We start from the raw sequence: 16,568 nt of genomic DNA, 5'->3' as shown, positions 1-16,568 counted from the left end.
GTTCAAAAAATGGATGTATGTGCTGAAGGATTAATGAAAACTGAACTTTTTCAATAAATGTTTATAATATTTAATAAAGATTACGTAGAAGTAAAAATTGGCAATTTTTGTATCTAAATGAGTAAATGCATTCTATTAATTAAGTTATTATTAATCTAACAATTTGTTGTTATTGAAACTGTAACAAATTTTTAATTCTGAGCGAATTCAAGGAAACATTTTTATAAAAATGCTATAAGTACTTTATTGAATTGCCTTACATAGTTCAAACTTATATCACAAAATATAGCCCCCTCCCTTTTTTTTATCATACAAAGAAACTCAATCTATTCAGACGGAAAATTTGTTTAGGCGGCTGTTTTTTATCAGAGCAATGGCTTTGGTATTTAATGAAAGAGTGACCCTCTATAAAAATAATAGATTATTTGGCATAAAACAAATTTCAGCATTAAATATATTTTCACAGGACATTTACTGAAATAATATATATATGCACATATATATACGTGATGTCCCAAAATAAACTGACGACTTTCAAAAATACATAACAGTAAAACAGTTAATGTTAAAAAACAATTCTTGCAGCAAATTCATGTGACAGGGCACAGTTTTTAGTTTTAGTTGAAAAAATTGTCAATAGATGGTGCTGCAAGTACCTTTATACTTTTCCCTACATTCAAATCAACAGAATATGCTGCCTTAGAAAGTGTTATTGTTTCAACTTTAAAAGAAGTGTTCTGTAACTGAAAGAGCAGTAGAGAGATAAACAACAGATTCTATAAGAAAGTTTTAAAAATGATGCATTCGTTGGAGGAAAGGATTAGGAGAGAGTGTATAACTGCAAAAGAAGAATCTTTCAGTGTAAATTTCCAGCAGGCAAGGGCCCACAGCCGAATACAATAAAGCAATTGTACAAAAAATTCAAGTGAGCAAGTAATGTTGCAGAAGAGAAAGTTGGAAATGTTGGACGAGGACGACACTATTCAGCTATTACAGAAACAAACAACACAATGCACAGGCCATTGTGGAAACAATTGCACGCTCCTCTAGAAAAATAATTCCAAAAACCTGCAGCTGCATGCCAAGTGTAGAAAACAGTGACACATAAGATAATGCACGAGAGCTTAGCCTTCTTCCCATACAAAATTCAAACACAGCAATTGCTTCATACCATATCCGTAGAGAAAAAGAACATGTTTGCAAATGAATTGCTGGATGTGATTGAAACTGTCAGCACTGATGTGAACTCTATATGATTTTCAGATGAAGCACATTCCTATTTCGATGGATCTGTCAATAAGCAAAATTGACGAATTTTGAGAAACAGAATCTTCATGTGTGTGTTCAAATTATTCCATCCTCAAAAAGTGACTGTATGGGAGCTATTTCCAGTAGAAGTGTATTTGGACCCTTTCTTCTACATGATGCAATGATTTCAAAATGACATATTCAAATTTTGCATAATTTTGTTGCCATCGAAAATGCTTTAGTCGAACCATGGATTAATACAAAATAACACGAGGTCTCACCGTACTGCTGACATTTCCCATTTTTTAGAAGAATATAGTAATTGCTTTAAATCACCCATGTTTCACTGGAAAGAGAATACACTGGCCACTTAATTCCCAGACTTAAATTCTTGTGATTTCTTTCTTTGGGGTCATTTGAATGATGCAATGTACAAGACAAATTTCCAGATCACTTGAGGAACTTGAAGAAATAATCAGTCACGTATGTGTAACCCTTTCATTGGCCACATTCCAGAAAATATTTATTAATTTTGTCCTTCAATTATGACATAGGATTATGGCAGATGGTGGACATTTCAAAAATATTGTACTGCGATTTTCATTTATTACATGATTTAGAAAAATCGTGATGTGATTTTTAATTATTTCTTTATTTATATGTTTACTGTTCACCCTGCCATCTATTGACAGCTTTTTGAACTAAAATCAAAAACTGTGAGAGGAAAAATTTATGCCCTGATGCATGAATTTGCTGCAAGAATTGTTTTTTTAAACTCAACTGTTTTCCTATTATGCATTTTTGAAAATTGACAATCTATTTCAGGACACCCTGTATATACTACATATTATTAAAAATACATTTTGTCTTGCATAATTATTACAGATAGCAATTAATTTTTTCTCGTAAATCATTTGCATTAGAAATATATTGCTCACACGAATAAGAAAACATGTTATAAAAGTAAATACCTCCATCTTCTGGTCCAAATTCTTCACAAATCAATTTAACAATTTCTTTCATGATTTTCATGCACAAAACTTCTGGTTCCTTCATAAGACAGAATATGGTAAGTATTGCCTCATTAGCCATTGGAGTCCATTGATTATCTTCATAATTTTTGATGCCTGGTGGGGGAAAAAATTAATTGTATTTTTAAAATATTCTGTCCGATTTCAAATTATGATCTTGCCAATCTGCTTTTGAGGCAAATTTCTAAGATGGATAAATCTTAAATATACATAAAAATATTTACAAAACAACAACTTAACATTCTACTTTGAAGCCTTTGGAAAAGAAGAGATATAGAAAATTGAAACAAAAATGTATTAAAAGGTAGATTATATAAAATATACAAAAATTAGTAGCTGCAAGGAAAACTAATTGCAATAAAATCAATTAATATCATATTTATAATGAATTTAAATTATATGTATGTTCAAATAAAATTTTTGTGAAATAATTAAAAATTAATTTTTGAATTCATTAGATAATTTTGAAATAAAAAAAGGCTGCAGGAATAGAAATTTAATTAGTATATTAGCAGCATGATGTTTAAACAACAATAAAGCATCATTTTATTGCAGTAAAAAATTTAATTTAAAAACGATGGAGTAAAAGTAAAAATACATTAAGATACCAAAAAATTAAATGCATTTATATTATGAAAGGGGAGAAACAGAGACATGATTGACTCGCTCCTTTCTTATCAAAAATATTAAAATCAGGTTGTCATTTATAAAAATTTCATTCTGCAAAAATAGTAATCTTACAAATGCTGAAATGCTAAATAAATGCTAACAACATTAATAAATAATTTCAAAATGAGTACGAACATTTTTTATACACTGATGAGGGGGGATCTAATTAATTACGAAAACATTTCAGTAATTAAAAGTAAGATGCTTTTTATTTAAAAATATTTGTTTCATAAAATAAACAAGAAAAGAAAACTAATTCCTGAAATTAAAATTAATTAAAAGAAATCATAATAATGCATGCTAAAATTAATCTGCAACATTCAAAATAAAGTAAGAAACCCTACCTTCAATCAAGAGGCATGAAATAAACAAGGAAAAAAACTTAATTCTGGAATTCAAAATTCAAAAGAAATCATAATAATGCATGCTAAAATTAATCTACAATATTCAAGAAAAAGGGGGAAACCCTACCTTCAATCAAGAGATACTTTATGCGTTCAGCAATAGCATGATCTGGTGGTAAACGAGTTTCTTCATCAATGCTATTAGCGGAATGAAACTAAAAGGGAAGGAAAAAAGAACATCAATGGAAAAAAAAAAAAAAAAAGAGCAACAACAAAATTGATTAATAGAAAGTCTATACATTTGAATGCATGTGGAAAATAATATTCAAAAAAGCAAGTTGCATGAAATTTGGTACATTCAAATTTTAGACTTCTTTGACTCTGAATTAGATTTTTAATTCAGCTCCGCTTGAATGCAATAACAAAATACACTATTAAAATAAATGAAATTTGATATATTATTATGAACAAAATATAAATTGTAATTTTGCATCAAGTTTTGGAGTTAATGGCCAAAGGTAAGAGGTTATATAATTTTCTTAACTGCACAATATATCTGTACACAAATAGTGCCATTATATGTATCTAATTGGGAAAGATGAGGAAAAAGAACTCATATTGATTTAATTGATGAATGGTACAATACTTAAGAGGAGAATAATGTAAATATGCAATACATATTTACTTACCTTACCCCTATTTTCAATATTTGCTTTACATAGAACAATAAGAGTATACATAGCTAGCTGGAAATTTTTCTCTCCATTTGGTCCTAGTCCATATTTTACAATAGCATTTAAATTTTGCCATACAAAATCAGGACGCTGCCTGTAATTTAAAAAAAAAAACCAATAATAATACCATATTTCCATATAAATTTGATTCATATATACATATTTAAAGATGCTTATTCTTCTTTAGAGAGTTGAATTGTAGTACTTGAGATTTATGCTGGCATTCAGCCATTTTGTCTGTAGTTGATAAAAGCAATGGGTGAAGGGTCCAAAATGTCAAGAGTTCCATGAAGATTTTAATATACTTTATTCAGTGAATTGATAAGAGAAAAACTTTTTAAATATCCCCCCCCCTAAAAAAAATCGTCGATTTTTTTTTTTTAAATATGTTCGATTAAAGATCCACTTAAGCAACATAGGGACAATTCCTAGATATGCTCAAAATTGGCAGTATACTGTTATTTATTTTGGACAAATAAACTAAAAAAAAAAGTGTCTTAATTTCAATGTCTCTGCAAGGGTTGATCATTGAAGATAGTGATAAACTTCTTTTTTTTTTTTTTCTAAGGAAAGGTTTGAGTTTATAAAGAAAATAGGATAATGCTCATATTTCAGTTTAAAAGAAAGAAATGGAATATATTTACACATATATCTTTAATACATATGTTACATTAAAAAATGTTCATAATGCAATAATCTAAATAATTGAAGATAATTTCTTATTGAGAAAAGAAGTAAATAAAGTAAAAATATATTATAAATGAGGAAAAAAAAAAAAAAATTGAATCTATAATTCAGATTGTTTTGAGAATATATCTAGAATTGACAAAGTATCTTTATAAAATTTTTAAACTCAAATTTTGTGTCAAAATTAATATATTTCAAATCAAATATTATAATTTAGAAATAATTTCCAAAATTTATGTAAAAAATTGAAGAAAAATCTTATGTTGTAAAGTAAATTGCAGACACTGATGCATTTTATTTTGATACTTAGTAAAGTGCTGAGACTCAGACAAGGTTTATTCAACTCATTTCTAAAATTTTTGAAACACAACATACCCTAAATGTTAGAAATTTTCCCCTGAATCCTTTAACCAATTTCCTAAATTATTTCTGGTTGAAATAATGATTCATAACAATGGATTAAAATTCTCAAGACTTTTTTGCAATATATTCTGTTAATATAGAAATCTATAACTTCTATTGTAGACACCATGCATTACATTTTAATTTAAAATCCACTTTTTATATAAAGAATGCACGTATTTGGTGAAGTAACAAAAAAAAGCAAAATACATTTATATATGAAAATTTTACTTACTCTGCAACCATACTCAAAAGCATCAGAATAGAAATTTTTTCCTGTTCTGTTACACCAGATGCTGGATTGATTAGATTTGCCCAAAGAACATCAGAAATAGAAACTGGGATTTCATTCGTCTGACTAAAATGTACAACCTATTTGTAACAAAGGAGAAATTTAAAATAGAGTAAAAGAAAAAAAAAAAATTGTTAAGCACTATATTAGAACTATAATTTGACACTTACAAAAGCTCGAAGGCTCCATGCATCATCAATAGTAGCATTTTTAAGGAGATTTATCAAATTCTTTGCAATGTCTGCCACATCTCTAGGAAATGGGAAAAAAGAAAGGATTAACTGTATGCATTTTTACTTAGACTTTGTAATAAAAGATATATTTTTTGGGAAAAATCCTGTAAATCTAGTTCAGTCTGAATATTAATAATAACAGAAGATGCACATTTCTAGATGGCCTGTTAACAGTATCTCAGATAAGATTGTCACAGTTTAATTAACAAAAATTGTAGCAGAAACCCTCATGGACATATAGACAGTCTTAAGAAATAAATTTAAAAATATTATTTGTAGAACATTTTAAATATAATATATAATAACACAGAAAGTTTCGTTTTCTTACAGTGGGTTTTATCTATCAATAATATTCATGAACATTTGAATCAAAATTAATGACTAAAATTGGTTTGAAAGAAATAGTGATCCACTAATAGAAAGATATCACATGACACAAGCATGGAGTGAAAAAAAGCAACATTTTATGCAATAATAAATTCTGTCAAATATGGACATGAGAAGTAAAATAACTATGATTAAATGAAAAATAAAATAGATAAATTTACATAAAAGAAAGTTAATTGATCCCGAGAATAATAAAATTGAATTCTAAAAATGGTGCTAAAAAATGCAGTGCTAAATACGAATTAAAATAATGCTGAAAGGAAATAGCTTATTAACTCTTACTAAAATGTAGTATAAAACAATGTAAATAAAATGCAAAATTTGCAATCTCACAGCTACTAAATATTCAAATGAAAACCAATTTTTAACATCAGAGTGAAACAAATGATGATCTACTAAGAAAAAAAATTGAGAAAAGAAAAAGATCTATAAGCACATTCATAAACACTCTGGCTTTGCTCACATTCATCATTCGCAAACACACACACAGCTAGAAAAGAGATCAGAATAGACATATACTGTAAAAACCAAAGGAGTATTTTGGGTACGTGTAAACATTTCTTATATAAAGAGTTAACAGATGTGAATAATTTAATATGATTAATCATCATATAATTTTAATTACACTAATTTTCAATATAAAGCCACCTAACAGTTAGAGAACTGCAAAAAAAATATCTAATATGTCTTCATGTAAAATTATAGGATTAAAAAAAATATCAAAACTGACAGCAAAATATAAAATGTTTTCAGCAAACAATAATATAATAGCAGATATTTCTCTTCCTATACATAAAATGTTAGTTGTCAAAAAAGTACAAAAAAAATCTTTCATTTGCTTGTATTCTAATTCATCTTTTGCTAATCTCATTTATAAAAAGATTTAATTTTATTAAACAACAAACTATTTAAAACTATAACTAATGATATTATAATTTCACTGGATAAATTATTTGAGTATTTATTCAATTTATATACCTGTATTCATTTTTGGCATTCTAATTGTATAAAATCTTGATAATAGTATTTAAGTAGGCATGCAATAGAAATGTTGAAAGCCATCTTACACATCAAGCTATGTATCAAGCTACCTAATCCATATATAAAAGATTAATACAAAATTTTTATTTATCAAATAACAATTTTCAATATGGAATTTACAAATAATAATCATTGAATGGGATAGATATTCTTTCACAAATTTAGGCTGTTTACAGGATATACAAGATCATTATAAAAATATTAGCATAATATAGTAAACAGAAAGCTCAGTATCATTACTATAAACTATATCCTGTGCGTACCTCTTATCTTTTACACTGGATAAATAAAGTGATTTAAAAGAATTGAGTGCAGCTTCTTTTACAGTAACTTCTGTGGACCACACAAGGTTCAAAATTTCTTTTATTCCAGCATCAGAACCAGTAACTAAATTTCCAGCTGCAGCAGTAAAAAATTCTATTGCTTCAAGTATGTCAGTTTGAGTAGAGGAATGTAACAAGGCACAAACGGGTTCAACAATTCCATGTATGACTTCAGCAAAATTCAAAGTATTCTAAAAAAAAAAATAATAATAATAATAATAATACTTACATACAAACCAACTGAAAAACCCCTTTACACTCTACATCCTTATTACTAATTTTATTTTTTGCAGAATCGAAGTTATCTGTTTGTAATATTTCAACTTATTTCTTAACAAAATAAATTAAATGTTGACCAACTAGCAGATATGTAATTGTAAAGAACAAAATTGGTTTGTTCAAAAACTTGGGATGATGCAGTTTTGCTTCATATTTCACATTCTCTCATCTGATGAGATGCTGCGTGTCCAAAATATAATTTTAAAGGAGTGATTCAAAGAATATATAAAATAATTTAGAAATTATTAGTATGTTTTATGAAACAAATTACCAAGATTTTATTTAATTATGAATATGCAACAGAGTTTTCCATTTTTAAAAGAAATAAGAGTTTTTTTTTCTGCTTTTTTACTTTCTGGTATATGTAGTATAGAGAAAGTATAGTAATCGTCCACAAATTTGAACTCAAGATTTTAACGAATTTCCATGTTTAAGACCTCCCTGACTTGGAAAAACACACTTTTAGAAAATGTCCATCTATCTGTCAGACAAACATAACTCAAAAATGCTATGAAATTTGGTACGTGATCTTTAGATAAAATTTATAGATATCATGTTTTTAAAAAATCTCCATCTACCTCTGACAATGATAATTCAAAAATGCTTAGAGTTAGATGAATAAAATTTGATATATGGTTTTTATACTGAATATGTAGATTTCTATTAAATTTTGAGTAAACTTTATTCAAAGGAAGTATGTCTATCTAACTGTTCGAATATGAGTTAAAACAATAATTAAAAAATAAGGAGAGCTAGATAGATAAGATTCAGTGCACAGATTTAACATCTGTAATGAAGATACCTGTCATATTTTGAGCCAAATAATAATAATAATAATATAATAATTTAAGCCAAATAAATATCATCTGTCGACACAGATAACTTTTAGACACAGATAAATAAGATAATTAAAAAATGCAATGATTTAAAAACATCAAATTTGATATGGGATTTTGCGACTGCTAGTTGTGGGTCTAAACAAAAATGCATCTAAAATACGAATATGATTTTCAGGTATTATTAATCACACACTAGGAATTAATTACTAAATGTCACTAAGAATTAGTAATAATAATATATGACAGATTTAGTAAAAAATGCTAAATTCATACTACACATTAATATTTCATAACTATTGTATGCCTTTATTGCAAGAAAGTTTTATGGTGACCCCTCCCACTTTTCTTTTCTTTCTTTTTTTGAAATTTCTCTCATAATTTTTTAAGAAAACTTTTAAAAGCTATAAATATAACAACTAAACTTTTCCAAATATTTCAAATAATAAATATAAATGAACTTATGCATTTTAAAATATAAACAATTTAAATGAAATGAAAACATCCAGTGATTGGCAAGACTGATTTTAGATTAAAAACAAGAGACAGAGTGATAAATTGCAATTCTCAGAAAAAGAGAAATAATAAGCACTGAAGTTTAGAAAATGACATCACAAGATATTACCTATTAGCTTTCCTATCAGAAATAAAATAATTTTCGTGATTTTTTTTTAAACAACTCAGCATTTTTTAGAAAAAAAATAAATTATTTTCATTTCAAATTTTCAGGGCATTTTTTAAGCCTGAAAGAAATTCACGATTCCATCATGGCCGATAGAAATTTATAATTAGAAATTAAAATCCAGATTTGTATATAAATTACAGATACATTAAAAAGAGCTACAAATAAGTAGTGAAAACTTTATTGAAAATCTTAGGTCATGCATTTAAAAACAGTTTGTGCATTTACATCAGCACTAGCAAAACTATAAGGCTAACTAAGAGTCTTCTTAAAAACAAATTGCTATGTCAAGAACATTGCATAAAGTACATGATTTCAAAACTTTATTTATTAAAAAAAAATCTTATAGTTTTTTTTTAAAATTAACTATCTAGTTTTCTAAAATTTTAATCTGAATATTTTTATAAAGATCATTTTGCTTTCATTTATTATGCTCTAAAAATGTAAATAATAAATGCAGGAACTTGACAGGGACAAATTTCTTTATATAGCTTCAATTAAAAATCTTTCATCAGTTTTAATAAACAAGCTAAACATTTATGTGTTTCAAATGTTTGAAGAAAATTTAATTTCAAATCACTATTTTACATTATTTTTAATTAATAAAAATTAATCTCAAAAGTATTCAGACAATGATTGCCATGATTGTAAATATTTTTATGCTTAATTCAGGTTTCTTTCTTATATTCTTTCTTAGAACATTAAAATATACTTATGTAAATCCAAATTCAATTTCAGCATGTCTAAAAACAAGCTACATTTTAGCGCAGTTTTATTTATTAATACTGAATATGATATTTATAATTCTACTCGTCAGAAACATGGAAAAAATGCATACTTTAACATGATAAAGCTAAATGATTCAATTTCACACATGGATAAAGGTTTTAAATAGTGGCTAGTTTAATTACATATTTCAATTATATCATTAATAAAATAAATCATTACTCACTTTTAAATAATCAACAACAGCTTTCTGCTTTACAAATTCTTCATTGACATCATCAGCTGTCTGAGGTTTATCTTCATTTTCTTCAGTTTGCTCCATTTGCATATCTGACTCATCCTTATCTTTTTCAATTTCTTGTTTTTCCTCACTGACTTCTTTCTCTTTGTTTTCTTCAGTTTCTTCTTCATCTGAATCATCAAATACCAAACCATTTTCTGCCATCTTTTCATCTGCATTTTCAATAATAAAGAATAATAAGAAAACTATAGACAAAAATTATTTTCTATAATTTCAAGAATTAAAATAATTTTATTAATAATTTGAATAAAATATTAAAAAAAAATCTTTCATAGCAAACAAAAGTGAACTTTCTAAATAACTTAATAAAAGGTCAAACAATGTGGATAATCACTACTGTTAAAACAAACACTAATTTTATAGCAATCCTATTTGATAATTATATAATTTTTAAATAAACAACTTATATGAAAATCAATTTCCCATCCATCTTATAGTGCAGATGGTAGATGAAATAAACAAATAGAAATTTAAACTGATTATATATGATATTTAGTGGGAAAAATAATTAACAGCTGAAGTTTTGATAAATGCAATAATGAGCAATTGTTGTGGTGCATTGCTTTCTGTTGGGGCTTTCAATTGCAACCGTGAGAATAATATGGCTTGTAGTGTAGTTTAAATGAGAAATCCATGGTATAAAGATAAATAATGCAAGAAGGTGAAATGGGAAAATTTATTTTCAACATTCTGGTTGGACGAACAAACACATTCCTTTAAATATATCATATTTTCTAACAAATGAAGGAAGTGAAGAGTTATCTAAAAGAGTTTTATTCTTATCATTATTGTTAAGCTCAAATTTGATGCTTTTCTATGGTTTGTAAATCCACAACCAGGAAACAGCATACCCTGAAAAGAAATGCATTCAACACATACTGAGCTTATATTGCTTTGAAAGCAAATTTTCGGCGAGAAAGCAGAATTTTCGAGCGAGAACACTTTAGAACAGTGGAAGCAAAAACAAATAAATTAGAAATGAAAGAGAAATTTGAATTCACCTTTATTAACCCTTTTTAGGGCCGTGGGAAGTATGCTTCCCACCAAATTTATCAATCTTTGTATGAAATTTTGTAGGTTGGCATAAGTTCTGACAAATTGTTTTTAGAAAGACATAAATTTAGATGCTTCAGTTCTTTATCTCAATCAAAATGATGTGTCTTGATTTGTTACTTAATTATTAATTAACCAAATTAATTAATCAAATTACATTTATCTAATAAGCTAAATGAATCCTTTTTCTTATTCTAATATCACGCCTAAAAATATTTTAACATAATATGACTAGAAAAAAATGGCCCTTTAAAGGGTTAAAAAATAATTACTTAAAAATGAAATTAAATTGAAATCGTAACATTATATATTAATATAGGAACAACACAACATTAATGCAATAAAATTAATATACTTATATATTTATAATTACAAACAAAAGTTAATTGTTTAATAACAAGGTGAATAATCAAATTTTAACTAAAAAATAAATACCTTTACAAAAAAATAAAAATCGAATATTAACAGTATTTTGATTACAGGGCTATGAGATACGAATGAATTAAGTTGGACAAAAAATGATCAAATGTCATACAAAGGTACACATAAAATACTAACTGTAATTGTTGAATATTTTTTACAAATTTGAAGCTAATTTATTTAAAATATTTTTTATGCAACTTGTCTCTTTATGAAAAATCTTACTAAAACATTTCATTACATATCTAAAATTACTTTAATACACTGTATTTAGCTGTACTATAAAAACTTTTACTTTATTAACAAGCCAATCCCATTTCAAAATAAAGATTAAGAATACCAAAAAAAAAAAAAAAAAAAAAAAAAACTATATAAATAAAACTTTGCCTATGTCAGAAATTTTACTTCTCATTCAATATGTTCAGTTTCCAAAAGTAGCAATATGTTTCTTATTTAAAAAAAATTTTTTAAAGAAAAATAATAAGTGCTTTTTTTTAAAGGGTACTTCTAAGGTTTTATATAATGGCCATTGAAAATAAGTAGTTTTTAAGGACTTTTAATAAAGCAACACATTCTGAATAATGGCGTCATAATATTGAATTACTGAAACACTATCCAGCTGCAATTAAAAAAATAGCAAAAAAAAGTTTTAACTATGAAAGAAAAAGAAAATGCAAGCTATGAAGATAATAAAAGAGGAGAAGCATGCAACAAAAGTAGATTTTTCCAAGATGTTTTATTTTGTATATTGAAAAATATAATTCTGAGATGAATATGTTTTACTACATTAAAACAATAAAAGTTTTTAAATTCACGACTGATGATATTAGAAAATATCATTTGCAATGTCATCAAATGTCATAAATGAAATGGAAACAAGGGATATCATTGTTTTCCTCATGATCATATAATGTTTTGTTATAAAAAATGCATTTATTAATATTATAAAAGCAGATTTTCAACAGAATAAATATATGAAATGATATTTTTGAATTTAGGATATAAAATCCTAATTATTTTTCTACTTTTTTTTCAATCTTAAATTCCTTATAAAATTTTCTCATTTCCTGATTCAAATTCCACTTTTTAAATTATTTTTAAATATGCTCTAAAATTGTTGATACTTTAATTCTCGTGCTACAAGGGAATAAAAATCTTTAACATCCACAGCATAACTTCAAAAGATACCCAATATCCTTTTTCCTGAAATAATGTTTCAAGGATATTTCAATAAGAATCCCTCAGTAAAAGCAGAAAGGGAAAAATTTTACACTTCACCATGCTTGGGTTCTGCCTCTTTCCCTATGTACAAATTATGTCCTAAATGGAAAGATAAATTGCTAATTCCAAATTTGCATTCTTGTCGAGCCTACATCTGTAAAAATATATGTAACACATACACTGTTCTTTTTGAAAAAAAGTGCTGTGATTTATTGTTATATAAATACAAAGGTAGTGAAAAAAAATGTGTTAGGTTTTTATGCAATACCAAAATGCTTGATTGGATTAAAATTTTCTTTCTTTATTGTTTTATATATCATACAGATAGACATTTTATTTGATTCACCTATGAGTAAAAATTTAAATTTAATCATTACAACTTGTTTAATTGAAACTATTCTCAATTACTTAGTAACATACTTTATCCAATAACCTTATATAAAACATGCTCAAAATAACATAATAAATATAAAGTGTGCATCTCTTCAGAATAAAAATTACTTTTAGGCTCATCATCATCTGACTCATCAAAAACAAAAGGTTTTGATTTTTCCAGTTCTTTCAGTTTCTTATTTTCAGTTTCATAACTCTCTTTTAATACTTCTAGAGGAATCTGCAAAAAAGTTATGAATATCAAAAAAGATACACTTTGAATAATAAGTAATTATAAAATTTGATAAATTCCAATAGTAAAATTAACCTATTACCACATAAGATGTTCTCAATAACCTATAGTTTTCTAAAAGAAGCATTTCAATATACTCTTATCTTTGGAGGACAAAAACCATATAGTGAATGTATTTTTGGAAAGTCCATAGTGAATAAAATGTACATGCTTGTTAAAATAAAAATCTAAAAAATCTTTTTAAAAAATTCTGAAACCATTTATTTGTAAAAAAATTTTGCCATAAAAATATTTCAATAAATTATTATAGGTGATTTACTAAATGATATTGAAAATGATGACTTTTCTAAATTTACTAAATAATATAGATAAAAAATGCTCAATCAGAAAAAAGCTAGTGTAGAAAAGCACACAACTTGCTGAAGTCACTGTTAAAAACTATCTCACATAGTTTTACATGAGTACATAAAATTATCCCTAAAAAAATAAACATTATTTAAGCAAATAGGAATTAGAAGAACAGACAAATAAATAAATGAAAAAAAAAAATGTATTTCCTTCTTTTTATATATATTTTTCTAAACCAAGGTGATACATCTGTAAAAATAAATGGTTTGTCTTTTCCCACAAACTTTCTTGAAATCCTTTTAGAATGTCAAAAAAAAAAAAAAAAAAAATGACTCTTCAATTTCTATTTTGAAAATATTACTAAAATGAACTTCAAAGATTTTTCTTGCAAGTCAGGAATAGATTTACACTACTGGTAAAATAGCTAAATTTTATCAAAAGTGGTAAACCACTTTTGCAGCATAATGCACATTTAGTTACCAAATTATAAAAGAAAAAAAGACACTTTTAAACATTTTCAGGGTTTTGTCTTTTACCTCAAGCTATATTTCCACTCTTCATATCACAAATTTATGGAACAATTATAAAAGAAGTTGAAGACTATATATGCCAGCCAGATTAAACAGCAGTGCAAATATCATAACAGTGTTTAATATAATGGACAGGAGAGAAAAAAAAAAGAAATGTTCAAGGGGTCACTTAAATTTTCTAATATCATTTAACATGAATAATTTGATGAGTTCTATTCTAATGAATCAATAACTAATTTAAAATTCAGAAAAATAAATAAACTATTGAATTTGTGATCTGATTACGAGATCAAAAAGGCATAGAAGTGTTCAGCACTTCAAACTCTAAAGCTTTATAAGACATCTATTTGAATAAGCAAAATCAGGATGGCCAGCATTTCTGCTGTCCGATTTTTCAGATTTTATTTTTTAAATTACCTCGACTTTTTATTAATGTACCTAAAATATTAAGAATAAATCTTGCTTCATTTTACTTCACCCAGCACATTGTACAGAATGTTCTTATTGATATGTTAAAAATAATTTTACTCTTTCTAACTAAAATAAGTTTTGAATAAACAAAATTTAATGCCCCCCCAAAAAAACACTTTCACTTATTAAGTTTTGTAGAAGTTACTCAAATTTTGTTCTTAACAACCGTTATTTTTTACATCCAAGCACATTTTATGTTTGACAGCAAGATAATAAATCCACTTCACAGACATATTTACTTGTATTAAAAAAAAATGTTGGAATTAATAAGTGAATAATATATTTTTAAAAATCATTCAGTTACTTCAATTAATATCAACATAAACATAATCTTTGAAGACTTACTTGGCAAGCAAACTGATTAACATCGATAAATAAGGACATAAAAGACATAGCGTTCTTCCGTACATTACTAGCCTTATCTTTTATGCGATTTGAAATAAGTTTCCCAACATGATACAGCTCAGCAGATGTCAAAGCCTTCTCATCCATAAGGGTTTTAAAAACTTGAATAGCTTTGCATCTCACAAAAGAATTGACATCTAACAAATGAGCCTAAATGAGAAGATCAAGAAAGCATCAGTATAAATTACATGCTACCATACAATATGGCCCGAACTTAGGCAGATAAAGTCACATAATCAAAAGTAGATACAAGTATAATATATTACAAATAAGAAAATTTTTTGTAGAGCATCAAAGAACTTATAAAGTAAATAATGGAGCAACAAATATCAAACTAAAACCATATCAGAAAGAAATTTTTTAAAAAGCCACTATATAATAAATAATCAAGCACTGCAGAAAAATCTCCATGTACAGAGTGCTATAAACTTGAATACATCGCTTTCAGCAAAAATTTGGCGTTTACTAATGAAAAATAAAATAATAATACTGTAATAAAGGACACTATGTAAAAGATTTATCAGTAGCATTTCCAATAAAAAGGAACTATGCATGATATAAAGAAAAGGAAAAATTCAAAGACAAGGAAAATTAAGTGAATTTGAGGAAGATAAAATGCATTTGTTACTTCTAATTGGTTCAAGAGTTCTTCTCTCAATTTCTTTTCTTTGGGTGAAATATTCTCATTTGCTAAAAATTTGTTGAGTATGATTCCCATAATAGAAAGCACACAGTTTCTCATCACATGCGACTAAAAAATAAAATCAATTATTTAAATTGAAAAATATTATCATATTAACATCTTTGCAATCATATAGACATCTTTAACATATAGTGTTGGGTATATATTAAAATTCTACTAATTTTTATTAGCAAAGTTATACATTTTTTTTTTTATTATTATTTAGCTCTAATGTACCAGCATCATAATCAAAGCTGATAGGCTTTACTGATAAGTGGGTTCAAATTAGAATTTGATTTAAATTTGTATGTCACTGAAGGTCACAACTCTGATCACAGCACATATATATGTATATACATATTAGAAAAAATAGATATACATACCAGTCTGAGAATGGTGTTCTGATATTATGAAATACTATCACCCTCCTTTCTTTATGGTACAAACAGTTAACTTTATGTTAAAATAAATCATTGGCTTTATTTTTTAAATGACTCATTCATCACTGTGCAGATTTCTTTCAAGAAAAATTCAGTAATTTATGTTAATTTTTCACAAGATATAGTAGGTTTTAGTTAATCCTCAAACTCCTAACGGC

At 26.3% G+C, this 16,568-nt stretch overlaps 1 protein-coding gene across 1 annotated transcript in view; it reads right to left on the bottom strand.

Annotated features, from left to right (window-relative positions):
* Window positions 1–16,568, bottom strand: part of LOC129988408 (condensin complex subunit 1-like) — a 39,772-nt gene that overhangs the window by 11,617 nt on the left and 11,587 nt on the right. Inside the window, exons 10-19 of the mRNA XM_056096632.1 lie at window positions 15,917–16,039; window positions 15,229–15,438; window positions 13,411–13,522; window positions 10,141–10,367; window positions 7,332–7,582; window positions 5,578–5,659; window positions 5,351–5,487; window positions 3,982–4,120; window positions 3,420–3,507; window positions 2,220–2,375 (exon numbers count right to left, since the gene is read on the bottom strand). Of these exons, the coding sequence (XP_055952607.1) occupies window positions 2,220–2,375; window positions 3,420–3,507; window positions 3,982–4,120; window positions 5,351–5,487; window positions 5,578–5,659; window positions 7,332–7,582; window positions 10,141–10,367; window positions 13,411–13,522; window positions 15,229–15,438; window positions 15,917–16,039 (1,525 nt within the window). The remainder of the gene's footprint in view (window positions 1–2,219; window positions 2,376–3,419; window positions 3,508–3,981; window positions 4,121–5,350; window positions 5,488–5,577; window positions 5,660–7,331; window positions 7,583–10,140; window positions 10,368–13,410; window positions 13,523–15,228; window positions 15,439–15,916; window positions 16,040–16,568) is intronic.

Source organism: Argiope bruennichi, chromosome 10 (genome assembly GCF_947563725.1).
Source record: "Argiope bruennichi chromosome 10, qqArgBrue1.1, whole genome shotgun sequence".
In the NCBI taxonomy this organism is placed as follows: Eukaryota; Metazoa; Arthropoda; class Arachnida; order Araneae; family Araneidae; genus Argiope; species Argiope bruennichi.
Note: the sequence above shows the minus strand (reverse complement) of the source record. Positions and strands in the feature narration are given on the sequence as shown.